Below are 16659 nucleotides of genomic sequence, written 5' to 3'. Positions count from 1 at the left end.
GCGCGTCTTATATATCCCAAAAAGTAGATCGATGAAACCACGCGCTTACTTCTGAATTTGTCTTTTGTTAACTCGACAAAGATCAAACAGCCAACTTTATCATCTACGCCCTTCATTCAATTTCAAGATTGAATTATATAATTAAGATACATCGAGGTGCTTCCGCGCGTGCCCCTATAGAATATCGGAAAAAGCCTAAAACTCATTGCATTCATGCATTTCTAGCTAGTGCCGGGAAACTGATGCAAGAGAATATGTTAAATGATCGATCAATATTGTACCTGAATTAATTAATAGCATTGTAATATCTTAATAAATGATATTTTGGGGATTATTTTTAGAATTATATCTTTTACTTTTTTTCTTTTTTTTTTTTTTTTTTTTTTTTTTTTTTTTTTTCTATTCAAATATGGGAAAAAGGGGGAAAGGGGAAAATTACAAAGGAGGATCCTTTCCACTCCTTAATCTGATAGAGGAAATGAAAGGTGAAAAAGTGGGAATGCTTCCGAACACAAGGTGGGAAGCGGCCCATCCAGCTACAAGGTGTGCATCTAAATTAGCACATCTAGATATCTTAAGAGCACTCCAAACATTTATGGAATACAATTGGACAAGAGAGTCAGAAATTACTGGTGCAGAGATCCAGTCTGAGAAAAGTAAAGGATCTTTCAAAGCCAAAATAGTGAGAAGAGAGTCTCCTTCAATGATCAGGGGGGAACAACCCATTGAGACAGCCAATCTGGAGGCCAATAATGCTGCATGGGCTTCACCCATCAAGGCATCCATAGGGGGCAGCTTCAGAGTATTTATTGCCAGAAATTTTCCAGAGTGATCTCGGAGAACTGCAGCAGCAACTGCAAAAGTAGGACGAATGGCCACATCAAAGTTGACTTTAAAAGAACCTAAGGGAGGAGGATCCCAATCAGCCAAGTTGCTATTCTGCCAAGCCAGCAAGTGATGCTGAGTAATGTTCTTGATACATTTAAGAGTAATGAGAGGTACAGGGGTAATGGCTTCATGAATAAGTTTATTCCTAGCAAACCAAATCTGATCCATTAGCACCAAAGTAGAAATTTGAAAACTATGCACATCTTGCACCGGGATGCCAAGAAAGAAATGAGGCCGAAGCAAAGCCTTAATCCAATCAACAAAAGGCAAATAAGAGAAAGAAACCGTGTGCAAAGGCCAGAGGGAATTCTGCCACATAATTCTAGAGAAAGGGCAACTCAAGAATATATGTTGAAGAGACTCCACTGAGAGTTGGCAAAAAGGGCAACAGAGCATATCCGGATCTTGCTGATGCAAAAACCTGAAAATATTAGGTCTAATAGGCAAGATATTCCAAGCTAATTTCCACAGAAAATGCTTTAGTCGAAACTGGATCTTAAGACTCCACAGCAACTTCCAATCCAAAGGGCACAAAGGGGAGATGGTGGAACTGGATAAAGGATTGATCACTTCATAGGCTGATTTAACTGAGAATCTGCCAGTTGGGGAAGGGATCCAAGACCATAGATCAGGAGAAGGGTTGTGAGGAAGGTGGATATCAAGGATTTTAGATGCTGTGAGGGCATCAAAAATAAAAAGTATAAGGGGGGTATTCCAACCTCTAGAGGGGTAAGAGAAGAGATCAGAAATATTTAAGTTGGGAAGAGAAGGGAGAGAGGGATGAGGGGTAGGTTTAAAACCTTCAATATTTGGAATCCAGGGTTCATCCCAAATATTCAAATTCAGCCCAGAGGAGATCATCCAACAAGCACCCTTTTGAACAGAAGGCATACATTTAAGGATACCTTTCCATAACCAAGAATCTGTGGGCGAAGGCTTTGAATTTAAGAATTTAGTATGACGAAGATATTTGGAAGCAAGAACTTCAACCCAAAATAAGCCACGATCATGTAACATATTCCAACCAAGCTTGGATAGAAGAGAAATATTCTGATATTCTAGAGACCTGAGACCGAGGCCCCCAACCGCTTTGGGGGAACAAATTTTATCCCAACTTAATAAGGATAAATTGTGGGATTTATCCTGGGGAAAACCCCACCAAAATTTTCTCAAAATAGAGTCTATAGAATGACAAAAGGATTTGGGAAGGTAGAAGAGGGACATTGTATAGCTGGGGATGGAATTGGCAACGGTCTGGATAAGGGTAGTACGGGCTGCCTGAGAGAGGAGTTTAGCCTTCCAACCCGAAATTCTGTTGAGAATCTTAAGCTTAAGATCATCAAAGGCCAGATTCTTGTTTCTGAGAAAGAAAAGGGGGAGGCCAAGGTGTTTTGCATTGGTAGGGATGGGTTTCAGTTGAAGAATAGAATGGATGGAAGTTAAGATGGCAGTAGTACTGTTTTTACTGAGGAACAGAGAAGATTTTTCCATATTTACCTTTTGTCCAGACCAAGAGGAGAATTTTGTCAAACAATTTAGTATACTGGATGCTTCAGAGGAGTTTGCCCGAGAGAACACCATCAAATCATCCGCATACAGTAGATGAGAAACTGAAGGGCTGTGCCGAGAGATTTTGATGCCATGAATGTTACCAGCCAGTTCTTCTTTGATAATTAGCCTGGAGAGCACTTCCAAACCAAGGATAAAAAGGAAAGGAGATAGGGGATCCCCTTGTCTGAGACCACGCTGTGGAAAAAATCTGCCAAAAGGGGAGCCATCCAATAGAATAGAGAAAGACACTGTAGAGATGCATTGCTCAATCATTCGAATCCATTTAGAATGGAAGCCCAAAGATTTCAAAATACGGAAGAGGAAACTCCATTCCATTCTATCAAAAGCTTTCTCCATGTCTAATTTCAGAGCCATAAGACCACCTCTACCCCTTTTCTGCTTCATAGTATGGAATAGCTCATGAGCAAGTACAGAATTATCCTGGATAGACCTGCCTTGGAGAAATGCAGATTGATTTGGAGAAATAATTTTATGAAGCAAAGGCTTAAACCGGTTAGCCAAGATCTTAGAGATAATCTTATAAGAAAAGTTAGTCAGACTTATGGGTCTAAATTGGGTCACCTTAAGAGGATTATCTATCTTGGGAATAAGGGCCAAATGAGTATGATTAAACTCTTTGAGGAGAAAACCATTTCGGAAAAAACTCTGGACAAAAAGAATGAAACTGATACGGATTGTTTTCCAATAAGTTTTGAAAAAAAGACCAGTAAAGCCATCTGGACCAGGAGCCTTTGTGAGGCCAAGCTGGGAGATTGCTTGACTGATCTCACTTTCATCAGGGATACTGCAGATAGAATTATTCTCCGCATCGGAAATCACAGGGGAGAAAAGAGAGTCTAGTTCATCATCAAAAGAGGGATTTGAGGAAGTAAACAGATTCTGGAAGTATTCAGAAAAATAGAGACCTATATCATTCCTGTTATTCAAAAATAGGCCATTTTCCATTTTGATGGAAGAGATAGAATTATACCTGCGCCGGATCGCAGTAGAGGCATGGAAATACTTAGTATTTAGATCATTGCTAGTAAGCCAAAGTTCCCGAGATTTTTGTTTCCAAAGACTTTCTTCTCGGAGAAGTTCTTCTTGAAGATTAAGATGGAGATTCTCTTCTATAGCCGAAGAAGAAGGATCGGGAGCTGCACATTGAATGGAATTGATCTGCTCCAAAAGATGCTTGATATTTTTTTTGAATATTACCAAAATGAAGAGTATTCCAAAGCTTCAGGGCAGCTTTGGTGGCTTTAAATTTTCTGCACAAGGAGAAAGCAGCTGAACCATTGGGGATAAATTGCCAGGCATCAGCAATAACAGTATGACTAGAAAGATCCCGAGTCCAAAATTCCTCAAACTTAAAAGGTTTGGGTAGATGGGGAGAATTTCCTAAAGTAGACAACAAAATGGGATTATGATCCGAGGAAGAAGCGGGAAGATGGGAAATATGGGCATTGGGGAAAAGGAGGACCCAGTCCTTATTAGAGAGCCCACGATCAAGCCTTTCACGGAGATTATCCCGCCCTTGTCTTTTATTGTTCCAGGTGAAAGGATTGCCAGAATAGCCAAGGTCTATAAGACCATTAGAATGAACAAAATCCAAAAAATTGTTGTGAGATGTAGATCCAAGACTTTGTCGGCCACCAGATTTCTCAACAGAGGAGAGAATTGCATTAAGATCACCTATTAGAAGCCAGGGGCCCCGAAACCGATTACCAGTGCGCTCAATGTCTAACCAGAACGAATTACGATCGTGCCAAATAGAAGGAGCATGAGCAAAAGTGACCATCCATGGGGTAGAGACCGGATCTGAGTAAATCAAAATAGAAATTTGATGGTTGTTTTGAATCACCGGCTCAGCTTCAATACCAAACTTACAAGCCACCACTAGGCCACCTTTAGAACCAGAGGCAGGGACTTGAAACAGCAAAGGAAAACCCATTCGAGAAAAAGGATTTTGATCAGGGAACAATGGAGACTTTGATTCACAAAGGAAGATAATATCAGGACTGTGGAGACGACAAAGGGCCCTGAGGGTTCTGACTGTCGGGGCTTGGGCAAATCCCCGACAGTTCCAAGATAATATTTTCATGTGATGGAGGGAACAGCCTCAACTATAAGACCTAGCAAACCCAGCAAACCAATACAGAATTCCACCTAGACAAATCCGAGCAAGAGAAAATACAGCAATAAAATATTCAGAGTCTCCCAAGCAAAGCTGAAGTCAGTAACCAAGTAAATCCGAAGATGATCAACCAAAATCTCAAACCCACCGAGAAAGAGAAAATACAGCAATAAAATATTCAGAGTCTCTAAACCAACCGAAAACCCCGATCAAGACAATAACACAGTAGGTATACCAAGCTAAAACTGAAGCCAGCAACCAAGTAAAACCGAAGATGATCAACCAAAATCTCAAACCCACTCCTTACAGAGATTAAGCCCAAAAATCATCAACAGAATCACTCAAGTAACACCAAAATCTTGAAAGACAGCAGCTCGAGAAAAACATACCGTAAACAACCCACAAGAAGAAAGTTCAGAGCTGGAATCCGAAACTCAGCAAATCACATCTGGAATCCGAAGCACATATGGAAGCATCGTGCAAAACCGAATCGCAAAGCAAGCCCACACAGAGAGAAATTTCAGAACTGGAAACCGAAGCCCACACAAGAGAACCGTGTATTTGTAAAGCACCTCAGAGAAGGCCAACAGATTATCACATGAAACACTGAAAATATAAGATTTCAAACTGAAACCTAAAAACAGGGTAGAGAGAAAAATTGGGGAAAAAAACCCAACAGATAACCTCACTAGGAGGTGGAGAAGCCTCACTAGGAGGTGGGAAAACCTCACAAGGAGGTGGAGAAGCCTCACAAGGAGGTGGGAAGGCCTCACGAGGAGGCAGAAAAGCCGCACAGGGCGGAAGGTGCGAAAGGCATCGCAAGGCAAGTTTTTTATATTTAAATTTAACAATAATAAGAAAGCTACACTTATTAGGCCTGTGGGGAGGCGTAGAATTTTTTCTTTTTTACTTTCTTTACAATTAAGTATTTTGCTTTGTCGATCTCCAAGCTTAGGGTTATTTATCTTTTTCTTTTTTTTTTTCTCCAAATATTTTGCTTGAAAAATACTCAAGCTCTGTCTATATATATAAAGACAAATCTGTATTATTTGGAATGAAGTTTTGAAGTATCAATTAAATATCAGTCTTTCAAAGTTTATTTATCTGTTTGCTTATTTGGGACAATTATGGTATTTCTCTGTCCTATTTGTTATTTTCTCTCTTTCTGAATTTCTTTTTCAATTTTCAATTCTTAGTTTCCGCTGCTATCATACGCTGTCAAAATAATTTTAGTTATGCCTGGCGTCAGAAACGTCCATCTCCACGTCTTCTCAAACATCCTATTGGAAAAAGCTTGAGTTTGTTTGACAAAACTTTTTAGAGATTTTTTTTTTAAAAAAAAAAAAAAATTGTGTTTTGGTTTTGACATGGAGTGTTTTATGAATCTTTTATATTTTGAGTTTTTTATTAATGCATTTTATTTGTTTTTTTATTTTTTTATTTTTTTAAAAAAAATCAAAGTAGTAAATAAATAATTATTAACAAGTTTATAAATTATTTATAATATTTCCCTGTAATTGGTATTTCACAATATTTCATTGTAACAATGTTCAACAGAATATGGTAAAATAAAATAAAGAAATACATGATACAATATCTCATGATCAACCAAAAAAATTTAGAACCAAAGGCTAGATTCTTGATTAATTACCCTCAATGTTGCTCTTTAAACCTCCTGATCATTGATCAAGACCCCGCGGCCAATAGCAACATTAATATTAAAAGCATCTTTTAAACTCTCCAGACCTTCTTGAGGTGTTGCAAAATTATGGGCTACGTATATACCAATGTGAATGGAGGAAATTAAAGGTTTATAGGGAGGGGCATGACTACATTAATGCACTTTCTGAAAAGTTTAACGAATCAGACTTCAAAAGAAGCATATTATTAAGAACATTTAAGGAGAAAAAAAATAAAAGAAAAACATCTCTGTAACTAGGCTTTTCATTTTGACTAAATGAGCAATCAAAAACTTGAGAGTCATGATAAATTTTTATTTTTTTATTTTATTTTTTATATTGACAAATGCGCACTCTTTTGTTGCTGTAATTAACAGAATTTCTAAGTCTTATTTCAGCATATATATATATATATATATATATATATTAATGTATACAAATTATTAAAAAAAAGAAAAAAAAAAGAAAAAAGAATATACAATTAATACAACAGAGTATGGCATGCAATAGAATATTATTTTTACAGGAGCAAAAACGTTTATAACCATGGCATGAACTTTAACGCATGTATTATTATCATTATAACCAGGTTTGAACTCAAAATTAATGCTATTATTGGCCAATAATAATCATCTATGGAAAACGTTTTTGCTCCTGCAAAAAATAATATTCTATTGCATGCCATACTCTGTTGTATTAATTATATATTCTTTTTTTCTTTTTTCTTTTTTTTAATTTGTTTGCTTTCCTTCTCTTTTCCAAGTTAAGTCGTTTTCAGATTTAGAAACGAATGAGAACGACTTTGAACAAGTCCCAATTTTTTTTTTTTTTTTTTTTTTTGAACAAGAAGATCTTCATTCCATAAAACTGGAGAAAAAACAACAAAAGTGATCCCAACAGAGGGGATTTAGGGACAAAACTGTTCCCTAAAAACAATATCACTAACACACGACGGGGTTTCTTCTGGCCAACAAAAATCTGAGGAAAAGTGGGAAGCTTCTTTTGCTAAAGTATCTGCTGCCTGATTACAAACATGTGAAATAAAAGAAAAGCTAACCGTCCGAAAGCTTCACATTTCACTATGTATGCACTCTAATAGGTGGCCTATCCGAGAAAAAGAGTGATGCTCTGTCTGAATTTCCTTCACAACTTGAGTTGCATCGCCTTCAAAAATTACATCCATAAACCTCACTTCTTTACTAAATTGAACTGCTTGTAAAGCTGCCAAAATTTCTGCCGTTTTTGGAGGAACCTGCACCTGCTTCGTCACACTACATGCCCCCAAACAAAAGCCTGAGCTGTCTCTAGCAATAATACCCAAACCAATCCAACCTTTTAACACATTTAGTGAGGCATCCCAATTAATTTTGATTACACCAGCAGGGGGGGACTCCATGACAACTCTGCATTCCTATTGTTCCCTGAATCTTGCTGATAAGTGTCTGACTCCTTTAAATTGCATCTTTTGAACTCTTCAATGGATATAACTGCTTCATTATAGATGGCATTTGGGTGAGCAAATTTACCTTCAAAGACGAGAGAATTTCTACGCAGCCATATACGCAGGGCTGTAACAGCCATAAGTGAAAGCTCGTTTTTGTCAAAACACTCCATGCAATACTCAAACAAGGCTCTAAAGGTAGTTCCTGCAAAAGAACATTTTTGAAAACATGACTTTTCACTCCCCCATACATCCTTGGTAGCCGGACAGGACCAAAGTGCATGGAGGGTGCTTTCTTCTTCTAGCAAACAACACGGGCAATTGTTGGTCTCCGTGACTCACCGTTGGCAAAGACTAAGCCGAGTAGGCAGCACATCACTACAAGCTCTCCATAAAAAGAGCTTCACCTGGTTAGGGACCTCAAGAGCCCATAGAGCTTTCCAAACCGTCATCCCCTGGACTTCCGACGAGCATTGTCCCACAGCCAAATCTTGAAGCTCCTTCCCCAAATGGTAAGCACTACAAACTGAGAATTTTCCATGTGTAGTCCCTCTCCAAATTAATTTGTCCTGGGGCAGCAAATGACTTAAAGGAATATTGGGAATGATTTTAGCTTCCTCCTCCGAGAAAACTTCTTGAAGAAGGTTAACTTTCCAGCTCCCTTGCTCCTCATCTATCAATTCAGCCACATAGGACGATGCATTGAGAATTTTGGGGCTTGATTGAATAGCAAAGGTGGTTGGAGTGGGCAGCCACCTATCACCCCATATTTTCACTAATTTACCATCTCATATTCTCTATATAAGACCTTGGGACAGCAGGTCTTTGGCATTGCACAAGCTCCTTCAAGCAAAAGATGGCTTTGAGCCCAAAGGAGCTTCTAGGAATGTACATTTTGGAAAATATTTGGCCTTCAAAATCTGTGTTGCCATAGAATTGGGATCCTACAAAATTCTCCATCCTTGCTTTGCTAGGAGAGCTTTATTAAACACAACCAAGTCCTGAAAGCCAAGCCGCCAATAGATTTTTGATCTCCCCATTTTGGCCCAACTCATCCAATGAATCTTGGAATTATTGGACATGTGGCTCCACCAAAAAGTCTGCATCAACTAGTTTAGCTCCTTACATAGAGAGATGGCCAATTGAAAGACCCCCATGCTGTAAGTGGGAATGACTTGGATCACCGCCTTCAAAAGTATCTCTTTTCCAGCTTGGGAGTGAAACTTGATTTTCTAATTTTCCAACCTATGGGACACCTTTTCCAAGATATACTTGAAAGCCTCATTTCTGGATTTCCCCACAAAAGAGGGTAGCCCCAAATATTTATCAATGCGGTGAGCCTCGGTCAATCCTGAGAGCATTAAATTTCCTGTTTTCATTCCATACTTGTATTTCGGCTAAAAAAAAATATAAGTCTTGTTCAGATTTACCTTCTGTCCAGATCCTGCCTCATACACCTCCAAAATTTGTCTCCGCCATTCCACAAAATTGGATTTGCAAAATAGTAAACTATCGTCAGCAAAAAAAAGATGACTCAGTCTAGGACCCCTGGGGGAAGTTAGCACCCCTGTGATGACTCCTCTCCTCTCAACCCTTTGGAGGAGCGCTAAGAGTTTCTGCGCAAAGGAGGAAAAGGTAGAGAGATATGGGGTCCCCCTGTCTAATCCCCCTAGAAGTGTGAATAAGACCCACTAGATTCCCATTCACTACAACCAAGTAAGACACCATTCGAATGCAAGTCATTACTATCTTCACCCATCTCTCTGCAAAACCCAACTTGATCATTATTGCTTCCAAGAAAGGTCACTCGACTCGATCATAAGCTTTACTCATGTCGAGTTTGATGCCCATGAAACCCACCTTCCTCCACATCCTAGTCTGCATAGAATGCAGAGTTTCATAAGCGGCCAAGATGTTATCTGTGATGAGTCTCCCAGGGATAAATGCACTCTGAGTAGGAGAAATAATTTCAGGCAGCACAACCTTCAATTTGTTCGCCAGCACTCTAGAAATCAACTTATAAATAACATTACATAGACTTATAGGCCGAAATTCTGTAACACTACTAGGCTTGGCAGTTTTTGGAATGAGGGCAATATATGTATTATTTATTCTATCATCCATTACACCAATGTTTAGGAAATGATGGCAAAGCATACCTCGGGATAACCGTGGCCCAGTTTTTTTGACAGAAACAAGAAGAGAATCCATCTGGACTCGGGGTCTTGAGCGAAGGCATCTGATGGAGGGCCATAGAAATCTCTTTCACTGTGTAAACGGCCAGCAGCTTGTCATTCATGGCATTTGTGACCCTACTGTCCAGTGCATCAGTACAAATATCAACCTTTAGGTTCTCCCAGCTCTTGAACAGCTCATTAAAATAGTCCACAAAAGCTCCTTCAATTCCCTCCTTTGTAATGCAAAGTTCGCCATTTTTGTCTTTTATAGTGGAGATCCTGCTGCGTCTATGTTTTTGATTCGCACATGCATGAAAGAATTTTCAATTGTGATCCCTGAATCTAAGCCAATTCTCCTCTACACGTTGTCTCCATTTAATGTCCTTCTGCTCCAACAGATTATTAAGTTCCTCCTTTATAAAATCCTCTTGGCTTGAAATACCCCTATTCTCCTGCATTGGGATAGATTTGAGCTCCCGTTCCTTCTGCTTGATATGATCTTCTACTGTGCCAGCCTGTTTTCTAACCCAAATCTTCAGGGAATTCTGACGACCATTAATTCTGCATTTGAAATTTTTCCAGGGTTCATTAGTCCTAGGCTTGACCTTCCAGACTTTCTTAATGACTGCCTGAGGTTCCTTCATTTTAGACCAACTAGTTTTATATTTAAATATCCTGCTTTTATTCCACTGGACGTCTTTAGTGTTTGAAAAATTCACTAGAAGGGGATGGTGATCTGAAATTTAATTAGCCAGTACCTGAACCTCTATCACATCAAATAAACTAGTCTAACCCACATTTGCAACTGCCAAATCGAGTCTCTCCATAGTAAAATCATCCCCACTCTGACCGTTACACCATGTGAATTTAGGACCCATGAATCCTAAATCAGCAAGATTTCCATCTGCCAAAGCCTGCTTAAAGTCCAGCATTTGCCTCGGGGCCGATACGATGAATTTGATTTTTCAGAATTAAATAGAATCTCACTAAAATCTCCTACACAGAGCCAAGGTTCTGGTGCAAACTCTGATAGATGACGAAGTAATGCCCATGAAGCCGGCCTATGGATAACGTCGGGGTGGCCATAGAAACTTGTAAATTTCCATTCCTTCCCCACACTGCCAGAGTTAATCACAACATTTATATGTCTCCTGCTGTAATTCTGAATTTGGACCGGAGTATCTGACTTCCAAAATAAAGCCAAACCACCACTACGGCCGACACAGTCCACCACAAAAAGGTTATCAAAACCTAATTTTATTCTGATCGATTCCACCTTTTAACTCAAATGTTTGGTCTCCATGAGAAAAACCAAACTGGGCTTCTTATCTTGCACCAAACGGTGGAGAGTACGAACTGTCCGGGGGTTCCCAAGCCCCCCGCAGTTCCATGTCAAAACATTCATTTTGTAAGGCGGGGTTGCTCCACAACCCCCGCCGTTTCAACCTGTGGCTAAGACAATATGGACCCAATTTTCTTACCTCTCTTCTTTTGACTGCTAACCTCCACCTCATTCCCCATCTCCATTTTCCTCTTACCCTCCATAGTTCCAAACTGTCCAGAGAGGTCCTGAGGAGTGCCAGCTCGATGAGCCCTCTTCTTCCAGTGAGTAACTGAGCCCGTGTGAACAGGAGAATGATCGCCATGGGGATTGGGGGTACCGTTGGAAACTCCATGAGCCTCTAGACTGATGGGTTTTTCTTTGGAAACATCAACCTCCATTTGATTACTTCCCAACTCAACACGTGGAAGATAATAGTTAGAATTGGGATCCTTTGCCAAAAAGGCAACACTAGAAGCTTCATCCAGTGGCTCATAAGTAATACGACCCAATTTTGAGTCCCATTGGCCCAAGTATTTCTGTTTGGGCCCACTAGAAGGCCTCACCAAATTCGTATTTAAGCCCTCTGCTGAATTGTCATCTGCTTCATTATTTACATACTGCGACCCCAGAGCTTGCCATCTTTGTCCTTCCGTTGCTTCCGGTAAATCTTCCTTATTCATTATAGCATTTACATCCTTTTCAACTGGTGTTTTTGAAAACGCCAAGTTTCCTTCTTTAGCCACCCAAACTTTCCATTTTTTTCCATAAACTCTACGATATTGGCCAGTGTTTGGAGCACCATGCAGATTTTGCGCCGCTTTACCTGCCTTGCCATAATTGTCATTTGCTAGCTCAACCGCCGCCACCAGAAGGCTAGGGTTTGCTATGGTATCCCCACCGTCATCGGAGTCATGATCAGTGCTCATCGAGTTCGGCTTCCAGGACCCCTCTGGTCGGTTTCCATAAACTCTACGATATTGGCCAGTGTTTGGAGCACCATCCAGCTGATCCCTTTCGTTCCTGTGCTCACCTCCCATGCCCCTTTGTAGCGAAAATTGGACATGGAGCCATGGACCATATGATTGCGTCTCCTCCACATTGGGCTTTGACCTTTTTGCTGTCTTAGAACAACCTTGATGAGCATGTTTGATAGTTCCGCAATCGTAGCAGAATTTTGGTAACTTTTCATACCGAAACGCCACCCAAGTCGAGCGTCCTTGGAGATGCAGCATCCGTCCCCTGGCCAAAGATTTGGTCAGATCAATTACTATTTTTGCCCATAAATGTTCACCCCATCCCGCTTCTCCGCCATACACATCCACTTCACATTGCCAACAGAGGAACCGATTTTTTCCCCTGTAACCTTACCCATGCAAGCTAGAGGTAATTGTACATTCGGATCCAGAAAGCCACATAGTAAAAGTTGAGTTTGGCCGGCGGTGTGAGGCCGTCAAACTCTTCAAGAGCCACTAGGTACCATCAAAAAGCCACAGCCGGCCTTCCATAATCCTGGATTTATCCCACTCATACTCAAATTCCACAATGAACATATTTTCACCAATAACATTAAAAGAAATTGTTCCCGTCTGCCGCCATAATCGGGTCAGAGGAGCCTTATAGAACTCCTTTGGGATTATACGGTCCGTCACCAATTTTCCCACCAAGCATGTTTTTTCCCTGGGCCACCAGTGGGTCAATCTCTGGGATTTCCAAAGAGACCCCCACAGTTTCTTCTTCTCCCAGAGTAAACTTTCCCCACATAGTTGAGAGTTCCTCCATCTATCTCCCTTACAAAATCAGTTTCCGTCAAAAAGAAGTTTTTCACCCACCAGTGTCACGAAATCCTGCTCACCAAATAAAATTCAGAACTCTATGTCCGCAAGAGACGAGAGAACACCCAGCTTCACCCCTATAGTCTCTCGAGAGAAAACTGCAGAGGGAAGATCTCCCTGAACAAGAAGTCCCAAATTAAAACATGCTTAAGATCGAGACTTTTATTATGCATTTTAGGTCTATATTTGTTTTCCAAAGAATCTTTATGCTGTTCGACTTTTGAACGTAAATTAAAGTAGATATGTGGTCTAAAATTAAGATGCCTAGCCAGCTAGCTAGCTATTACTAATTTTCTGACTCAAACTGGTTGAACATAGGATCTTGCTCAACAGGTTCTTGCTTTCTTGTTTTCAACAAGTTAGACCATCTTCTTTCACTTCACTATCCCACCAAAAAAAAAAAAAAAAAGGTGCAGTATCGCTTTTGAAAGGTTATTAATCATAGAGTTGGAACTTCAATTAAAGTTGTTTTACACTTAATGTACATTAATTAATTAAAGTCGCGTTATTAATTAAAGTCGTTTCTGTTCAAGCAACACTAACCGTTTAATGTCGCTGGAAAAGTGAAGCTACACTAAACAGTTAGTGTCGTTTCACTATTCAAGCTGTTTAGCATCGCTAGAACACCTAAAAGACACTAATTTGAATAAATAACTAAAAAAAAAAAAAATAAAGATATTAAGATCCAATTGTCCACCAGCGCAAGAGGCTCCTTCGTTCTAGCGCAGGACAGATGAGAGGGGGAAGAAGTAAAAAAAAGAGAGAGAGGGGGAGAGTAGGAAAAAAAAAGAAAAAAAAGAAAGGGAGAAGTGTGAGATCAAAGAGAGAAGGATAATATGTAAACAAAAAGAATTTGAGTGTCATTTAAACAAGGGATAAATACCTCATTGGTACCTGAATTTTACGTGTTTTTAAATTTAGTACCTCAGTTTTGTTTCGTATCATAGGTGGTACCTGAATTAAGGATAAAAACCCATTTGGTACCTCTGTTAGATTTTCCGTCCGAAATTTAACGGCTCGCCACGTGTCAACCGCTGAGGTTGACACGTGGCACTACATAAAAAAAAATTAAAAATTAAAATCTTTAGAAAATGATTAAAAATAATAAAATTTTAAAAAAAAATTAAAAAAAGAAAAAAGAAGAGGGGTGGCTCCTTGGCCACCATGGGGGTGGCCGGCCACCCCTATTTTGGCCAAGGAGGTGGCCCAGCCACTCCCTTGGCCGGTCTGGGGTGGCCGAACCACCCCCTATGGGATGGTTCGGCCACCCCACAGTTGAAAAAAAAAAAAAAAAAAAATTTGGAAGGGTTTTGGCCCTAGGGGGTGGCCGAACCACCCCCTAGGGCCACGAGGGTGATTCGGCCACCCCCAGACAGGCCGGACTGGGGGTGGCCGAACCACCCCCGTGGCCCTAGGGGGTGGTTCGGCCACCCCCAAGGGCCAAAACCCATCCAAAAAGAAATTGAGGGTTTGCCCTTGGGGTGGCCGAACCACCCCCATGGGCCACGGGGGTGGTTCGGCCACCCCCAGTCTGGCCAGTCTGGGGTGGCCGAACCACCCCCGTGGCCCTAGAGGGTGGTTCGGCCACCCCCAAGGGCAAACCCTCAATTTTTTTTGGATGGGTTTTGGCCCTAGGGGGTGGCCGAACCACCCCCGTGGCCCATGGGGGTGGTTCGGCCACCCCAAGGGCAAACCCTCAATTTCTTTTTGGAAGGGTTTTGGCCCTAGGGGGTGGCCGAACCACCCCCTAGGGCCACGGGGGTGGTTCGGCCACCCCCAGTCCGGCCCCTTCCAAAATTTTTTTTTTTTTTTTTCAACTGTGGGGTGGCCGAACCACCCCCTATGGGGTGGTTCGGCCACCCCAGACCGGTCAGACCGGCCAAGGGGGTGGCTGGGCCACCTCCTTGGCCAAAATGGGGGTGGCCGGCCACCCCCATGGTGGCCAAGGGGGGTGGCTCAGCCACCCCTCTTCTTTTTTCTTTTTTTAATTTTTTTTTTTTAAAATTTTATTATTTTTAATCATTTTCTAAAGATTTTAATTTTTAATTTTTAATTTTTTTTTATGTAGTGCCACGTGTCAACCTCAGCGGTTGACACGTGGCGAGCCGTTAAAATTAGGACGGAAAATCTAACAGGGGTACCAAATGAGTTTTTACCCTTAATTCAGGTACCACCTATGATACGAAACAAAACTGAAGTACTAAATTTAAAAACACGTAAAACTCAGGTACCAATGGGGTATTTATCCCTTTACACAATTAATGACACAAAAAAATATTTGAATTTAGTGTCTTTGAACAATAAACAACACTAAATTTAGCATTGTTTACTGCTCAAACAACACTAAATTCAATGTTTTTTTAGTTGCAACACCAATTCAAACAACACTAAACAGCAATTTTTTTTTTTTTTTTGGGTGATATTCTTTGCGCTTTTATAGTTTTCTGCTTTGTGATTCTTGTGGCATAAATTCAACAGTAATGAAAACTAATCAATTCTTGACCTGCTAGGCCTATTGAAGGATTTCCGTTCTGCATGGTTTCATGGGTGTTGCATAAGGTTCACACATAAAGAAGAAAGGAGAACGCATCTCAACACAAAGAAAATCATGGCCAATCTCTTTCTGATTATATATTCATGTGATGTGCATTTAATCCATTCCATATAATTAAGCATCTCGTCTTTGTCCACTGATATACCCCTTTTCAGTGCAAATTTCCCATTTCTTGAATTAGTGCCAGCTGCACATACTAGTTATTGGAAAAATTTGATACAGACAATTACCAAAGTGACTTGCACAATATATATATATATATACGAACATTACAAAATGTTGAAGTTGAGATGACAAATGGGTAGTGCTAACCCACCTATAAAAAAAAACTATATTTCAAGTATTGTTTAGTTTGGCTTCAATAAAATATATATATATATATATATATATATATATATATATAAGAGAAAGAAAGGTATAATTTAGTATAAATAAGGGGTATAGTACTAGTAGATTGGATTAAATAGGATTCCTATAGGATTAAATTTCTATTGCATGTGTTTGATAACATCTCAATTATACTCTCTCTGTACATATCTGATGGAAGATACATGTATAGCCTTGCTGCAGGCCTTGGGGACATCACAAGCTTCTTTGTTCATCGGATTGCAACCTCATGGCAGTTTGGTAATTGGATCTAACATTCTGAAGGAGAAAAAGAAAAAGAAATTCGAACCATTTAAATTCGATCACCAATAATGATCTATAGGCTGAAACTAGAAACAAAAGAAAAAGAAAAAGAAAAAGGCACAACAGTAGCATACAGCCTGAAGAAATATGATCTATCAATCCAATGAATCAACAATTTCTCAACAGAACTGATTCAATTTGCTATAACTAACTTAGCAACCTTGAAGAGAACCAGAAGAACAATAAAGTACATGCGCAGCATCTAATTACTCAGATAGATTAAACATACCTCTAGCAATGTGATGTAATAAAAATCCTCCATATGCTGCATAAGAGCAGTCCCATCTCTAATTGAACGGTATATATTTATTTCAGTTTGTAAAATCCTTTCAATAAGTTCCTTCTCACCTTTCATCTGTATAAAATGCTCTCAATCAGAATTTAGT

The 16659-nt window shown here is 40.0% G+C and overlaps 2 protein-coding genes across 3 annotated transcripts in view; both read right to left on the bottom strand.

Moving 5' to 3' along the window:
* Positions 1–435: 435 nt before the first annotated feature.
* Positions 436–4393, bottom strand: LOC133870567 (uncharacterized). The gene is made up of 2 exons (XM_062307761.1): positions 3658–4393; positions 436–3596 (listed from the first exon to the last, which is right to left on the bottom strand). The coding sequence occupies exons 1-2, from the start codon at positions 4391–4393 to the stop codon at positions 436–438; spliced, it is 3897 nt and encodes a 1298-aa protein (XP_062163745.1).
* An 11416-nt stretch (positions 4394–15809) lies between these two features.
* Positions 15810–16659, bottom strand: part of LOC133872999 (uncharacterized) — a 31256-nt gene continuing 30406 nt past the window's right edge. For both annotated transcript variants that reach the window (XM_062310703.1, XM_062310711.1), the window contains exons 17-18: positions 16503–16628; positions 15810–16228 (exon numbers count right to left, since the gene is read on the bottom strand). In XM_062310703.1, coding sequence (XP_062166687.1) covers positions 16166–16228; positions 16503–16628 — 189 coding nt within the window. In that variant the 3' untranslated portion in view covers positions 15810–16165. The remainder of the gene's footprint in view (positions 16229–16502; positions 16629–16659) is intronic.

This window comes from Alnus glutinosa, chromosome 1, assembly GCF_958979055.1.
Source record: "Alnus glutinosa chromosome 1, dhAlnGlut1.1, whole genome shotgun sequence".
NCBI classification, from domain to species: Eukaryota; Viridiplantae; Streptophyta; class Magnoliopsida; order Fagales; family Betulaceae; genus Alnus; species Alnus glutinosa.
The sequence above is the reverse complement of the archived record's forward strand: the minus strand, read 5'-3'. Positions and strand labels throughout refer to the sequence as shown.

Coding starts and splice junctions, on each gene's coding strand:
- LOC133870567 (XM_062307761.1), bottom strand. CDS start 4,393: ATGGGTTTTCCTTTGCTGTTTCAAGTCCCTGCCTCTGGTTCTAAAGGT. Junction 3,597..3,657: donor TTGGAATACTCTTCATTTTG/GTAATATTCAAA, acceptor TTCAATGTGCAG/CTCCCGATCCTTCTTCTTCG.